At 46.6% G+C, this 6000-nt stretch overlaps 1 protein-coding gene across 2 annotated transcripts in view; it reads right to left on the reverse strand.

Annotated features, from left to right (window-relative positions):
- Positions 1–1034, reverse strand: part of MYO10 (myosin X) — a 249818-nt gene extending 248784 nt beyond the window's left edge. For both annotated transcript variants that reach the window (XM_034761574.1, XM_034761575.1), the window contains exon 1: positions 777–1034. In XM_034761574.1, coding sequence (XP_034617465.1) covers positions 777–797 — 21 coding nt within the window. In that variant the 5' untranslated portion in view covers positions 798–1034. The remainder of the gene's footprint in view (positions 1–776) is intronic.
- Positions 1035–6000: the final 4966 nt, after the last annotated feature.

Genomic DNA, 6000 nt, shown 5'->3' on the forward strand with positions numbered 1-6000 from the left:
AATTTCTGGCCAATGTTATGACTTGGTCAGCAGGGGAAACAGAAGTGGAATAAATCCTTTTCTTTTCCCCTTGCCCCCCTCTCCTTCTGTTCTGGCAGTGAAGTGCACGAACCCCTGCAGTCATCAGTGTACCCCTCTCACAGGAAGCCAACAAGTTTTTGAAAGGAAATACCAGACCTCTCCGTGAGAAACCAGGCATTTAGCCATGTCCTTGTTTAAAGTTTTAGTGGGCTTTCTGCACAAGGGTGATCTTGCAAAGCCGGCACTTTTCTTCTAGCATTTAGCTCACAGATGCCGTCAATGGGCCAAAAGCCTCATGATTTGCTGACCTAATACAGAGTGCACAGTGCGTGTGCCACACAGACAGCAAACAGTCTACACAAAAGGAAACTCACCTACAGTATAACGTGGAGAAAGAGGCAATCGCACTGCAGACCCGCCACGACTCATAGTTTTTAAAACTATCTTCTTCTTGTCATTAAAGGATATTTTTTGCCACTATATATATATATAATCGCTTTCTTTTGGTAATCTCCCAACTCTCACACTCTGAGAGAGCTGCAAAAATAATGTGTTTAAACCATGCGAAAAGCAGAAAACTTTCAGCCAAAGGGCTAGTAACTGGAAGAGAAGCTTGCCCCCCTTTTATTCTTGGGGGGGGCGGCTCCTGTAACAAAGCAATCCAGATGGAGAGGAAGGGGGGAATAGATCTCATAAATCTGCTCTTTAGAAAGAGCTGATCACTACAGCAGAGAACTGCTCCTTCCCGTACTCACCTCAGTGAAGAAGTTATCCATTGTTGAAGTGGAGAATGCAACTTGAGGAAGTCAGTCTAGCAAAAGGGCTGAGCAGCAAACCATGTGTGGCCAGGGCGATTACTCCCAGCAAGACTGAGGTATTTCAATTTTCACACCCCTTCCATCGCTGCCATCACTTTTGCCCCCTCTCTTGACTCCTTCCTCTCCCCCAAAGTCAGCAGCACGTTCATTCAGACAGGCTCCTTTGTCTCTTTCTCTCCCCAGTGTCCTCAGACCCGTGGCAAGTGGCTGCACCAGAAACCTTGGTGGCACACTGCTGCCTTCGCTTTGAGCGGGGGCTGGAAAAAAAAAATGAGGAGGAGGAGAGAGGATCCAGCCGCCGAGAAGCACGTGTCTGCTCCGCGTAAGTGCCCCCAAGCTGTCCAGGGCGTGCAGCTCCTGCAAGGACTTGCAGAGAGAGCGAGACACACACACACACGCTCCGGCTGCGCTGCTCCCTGCGCAGAGCAGCAGCCAGCAGGGCCCTCTCAGGTCACTCGCGGGAGAGTCCCCAGGGATTGGCAGAGTCCCCGCCCCCACGGGAGAGGCGCCGCCAATCCCGGCCAAGCGCCTCTTTGGAATCCTGACCCGGCCGGCGCGAGCCCTCCTCTGCCTGCGGGCTGGGGCGGCCGCCGCGCGCTCTGCCCGGCTTACCTAGGGCTCGCCGCGGGGTTGCCCCCACACAACAAAGAGCCGATGCGATCGCTGCTGCTGCAGATGTTTATCCGGAGAGAAGGGGCCGCGCGTGGAGCCTCCCACTGTCCTGCAATATCGTTCTCTAGGCCGCGCAGTCTCCTGCAGAGGAGAAGGGAAGGGGCTTCAGAGTTGCCTGAGGAAACCCCGGCATTGGGGGTCACTTCTTTGCTCTGCAGCGGCGTGGTTGCGAAGACCTGATCTCGTTTCATTTGAACCCCCATCGGTGGCTCCCTGAGGCAGCCACAAACTAAATAAACCTGTGAGAGACGCAAGAGTCCAGCACGCTGTTTGGAGCCGTGTACGGTAGTAAACGATTCAGGAACACCACTGTTTATTGGTGCTTAATAATCTGTTTAGTGCCGCCAAGGACACAGAAGTGAAGCTAGTCTCTGTCCCAAGCAGCTTACTTTGAGCTATTGGAGGCTCGTGTGGAATCCAGTGCACTTTCCCACCTCATAATGCAATAAAGGAAAATCACTCCTGTCTGGATTTTGCGTTTTTCCTGCCAGCTGAAGGGTGCTCTTAAATTATTGTTTTTATTTTTATTTTTTTGCCCCAATGAGCCATGGATCTGGCAAAAATTATATGTGTCTCTTTCGTGTATTCCTATCAATCAGAAGTTGAATTGCCATGAAAAGACACTTTACTTCAGATCCCACCCTAAGGCATAAAAAAGCCTTTTCAAAATGTAAACACAAATGCAGACACTTAAGATACAAAGAGTTGGCCCTGCTTACTCCCCTAGTTCCTAGTGCAAAAGGTTCTGTTTATTTTGAAATGCAAAGCCATGTGAAGTGTTGTCATCAAACAAAGGTACTAGGAGACCACTGTTTACACCTGTTTTAAAGGATCTACCTCCTTCAGTCTTTTTGCACACAACAAACTCATTAAAGTCAGTAGGAATTTTGTACATAGCATCTACTTCATCAGGACACATACTCTGCCCTTATAAAAATATACTGTAGTATTCAATATTTTACTGGCATAGTTCGCAGTAGTACACATCAAAATAGTCTTACTTCAGTGTGGGAGTCCATCATTTTAGAAAAAAGAACAGGAATACTTGTGGCACCTTAGAGACTAACAAATTTATTAGAGCATAAGCTTTCATGGGCTACAGCCCACTTCTTCGGATGCATATAGAGTGGAACATATATTGAGGAGATATATATATACACACACATACAGAGAGCATGAACAGGTGGAAGTTGTCTTACCAACTCTGAGAGACCAATTAAGAGAAAAAAAACTTTTGAAGTGATAATCAAGATAGCCCACTCCAGACAGTTTGATAAGAAGTGTGAGAATACTTACAAGGGGAGATAGATTCAGTGTTTGTAATGGCTCAGCCATTCCCAGTCCTATTCAATCCTGAGTTGATTGTATCTAGTTTGCATATCAATTCCAGCTCAGCAGTCTCTCCTTGGAGTCTGTTTTTGAAGTTTTTCTCCTGTTCTTTTTGCGGATACAGACTAACACGGCTGCTACTCTGAAACCATCATTTTAGAGTATCCTAGGCTTAATTCTCCTGCATCTTGTACAGCAATTTTTACATCTTTACACAGCTACCATTTTGCTTTAGTATCATTTTACACCTGCCTTGTGCTGTCATAAATCACTACACAAGGTGCAAGGCCAGGAAGACTCAGGCCCTCTAAGTATATGGTTAAAAAGGTGTGACCTGGCACATTTATATTTCAGGAAGAACTACACTAAAAAAAGAGTTACAACAATAGATAAAAAATATAAATGTTTGGTCCTGCATTCCTTTCACACCCAGAACCCGTTTGGCTTATTTGGGAGTTTTGCATAGGTGAGTAATACAGGACAGCATAACAACACCCAACAACACTGGCCTTTTTAAAGGTGTAACAGACTCAAATGTAAGGTGCACAACAAACACTACTACACACACTTAAAATAACATGGGATCTTTTCTTCAACACAAATGTATAAAGTTACCTTTCATCTTCATTTGAAGTTCCACGTTTTAGGTGTCATAATACGTAGAAATAAAAAGTGAAATTACAGCAGGTGTGACATTGACAAAAGTAGATTTAGATCTAAAATAAGAGAGGTAAAGCAATGGGAGATACAACTGAAAGGTAGGATCAGACATATAAAAAAAAAATCCTACAGCTGAGGCAAGGGGGTAATTTACACTAATAGCTACATACACTTTAGTTTAGTTTACATAAAGTTGTGTTTGAAAACAGAATTGATCTTCTCCATTGAAGGTACAGAAGAAAGGATAAACTGATAAGGGTGAGAAAAGAGGTACTAATCCCCTTCTAATAGCTAGGTTCCCCCAGCTCATAAAAGGATGAAGGGAATGGCTGCATTCCTGTAGCACACAGCACAGCACCAGAAGCAATAGCTTTAGGAACACAGAATACAGCCAGGGGAAAATGTCTCTGTATTGTATGCTTCAATGAAATACACATTTTCAAATAAAAGAGCCTCTGGCTGCAGTACCATACCCAAAGAGCTGTTTGTGAAAGGGTAGGCAAAAGCACATAGCAGCATGAGCAGCAGGACAGACAAAAGACAGTGATCTGGTACAGGCAATGATCACAATAGAGAAGGACAGGAAAGAAGAGTAATTGGGGATGCATCACTCAACCCTATGACATCACCATGTGAATAGCAGCACTGTCTGTCACTTCTCTACTTCTGCCACTCAGGCCTTGGCTACACTTGCGAGTTGCAGCGCTGTAAAGCTGCCCCCAGCGCTGTAACTCACTCCCCGTCCACACTGGCAAGGCATTTGCAGCGCTGTATCTCCGTGGTTGCAGCGCTGCATGTACTCCATGTCCCCGAGAGGAACAGTGAGTATTGTGCTGCCGCTGCAGTGCTGCGGTGCCGGTGTGGCCACCCAATGCGCTGTGACTGGCCTCCAGAAGTATTCGGCAGTATCCCACAATGCCTGTTCTAGCCACTCTGGTCGTCAATTCAAACTCTACTGCCCTGGCCTCAGGTAACCAACCATGTGACCCACCCTTTACATTCCCTGGGAATTTTAAAAATCCCCTTCCTGTTTGCTCAGCTTGGTGTGGCGTGGAGTGCTATCAGCGAAACTTTCCAGGTGACCATGCCTCCAAGTGAGCCCCAGCATGGAGCAATGGCGAGTTGCTGGACCTCATCAGTGTTTGGGGGGAGGAAGCTGTCCAGTCCCAGCTGCGCTCCAGCCATAGGAATTACAATACCTTCGGGAACGTATCAAAGGACATGATGGAAAGGGGCCATGTCATAACTATAAAGGGAAGGGTAACAGGGCTGTTACCAGCCCTCCTGTGTACAATACTATAAAATCTCTCCTGGCCAGAGACTCCAAAGTCCTTTTGCCTGTAAAGGATTAAGAAGCTCAGGTAACCTGGCTGACATCTGACCCAAAGGACCAATAAGGGGACAAGATACTTTCAAATCTTAGTAGGGGGAAGGCTTTTGTTTGTGCTTTTTGTTTTGGGGGTTGTTCGCTCTTGGGACTGAGAGGGACCAGATATCAATCCATGCTCTCCAAATCTTTCTGAACAAGTCTCTCATATTTCAAACTTGTAAGTAAACAGCCAGGCAAGGCGTGTTAGTTTTATCTTTCTTTTCTCAACTTGTAAATGTACCTTTTGCTAGAGTGTTTACCTCTGTTTGCTGTAACTTTGAACTTAAGGCTAGAGGGGGTTCCTCTGGGCTCTTTAAGTTTGATTACCCTGTAAAGTTATTTTCTATCCTGATTTCACAGAGATGATTTTTACCTTTCTTTCTTTAATTAAAAGTCTTCTTTTTAAGAACCTGATTGATTTTTCCTTGTTCTAAGATCCAAGGGGATTGATCTCGACTCACCAGGAATTGGTGGGGGGAAAGTGAAGAGGGGGAATAATTAATTCCTCCTTGTTTTAAGATCCAAGGGGTTTTGGATTAGTGTTCACCAGGGAATTGGTGGAAGAGTCTCTCAAGGCTATCCAGGGAAGGGAGTTAGCACATTGGGAGTGGTGGCAGCAAAAGCAGATCTAAGTTGGTAGAAAAGCTTAGAGGTTGTCATGCAGGTCCCTACATCTGTACCCTAAAGTTCAGAGTGGGGAAGGAACCTTGACAGGCCATGACCGGGACGCCCTGCAGTGCAGGATTAAAGTGAAGGAGCTGCGGAGTGCCTACCACAAAGCCCGCAACGCAAACGGCCGCTTGGGTGCTCCCCCTGTGACCTGCCGAATCTACAAAGAGTTGGATGCGATACTTGGGGTTAACCCCACCTCCACTCTGAGAACCACCATGAACAGTTCAGAGCCGGTGGGGGGGGGGAGGAGGAGGAGGAAAATGGGAGTGAGGGTGGTGAGCCAGATGGAGACACCCCAGAATCCCTGGAGCCATGCAGCCAGGAGCAATTCTCGAGCCAGGAGGAAGGTAGCCAGTCGCAGCGGCCGGTACTTGGTGGAGGACAAACAGAAGAGCAGGTTCCCAGTAAGCGGGTTTTTTTTCGGGAAGGAATTTTTTCGGTGCGGGCTCTTTGGGAGAA

The sequence above is a fragment of the Trachemys scripta genome, chromosome 2 (assembly GCF_013100865.1).
Source record: "Trachemys scripta elegans isolate TJP31775 chromosome 2, CAS_Tse_1.0, whole genome shotgun sequence".
NCBI lineage: Eukaryota > Metazoa > Chordata > Testudines > Emydidae > Trachemys > Trachemys scripta.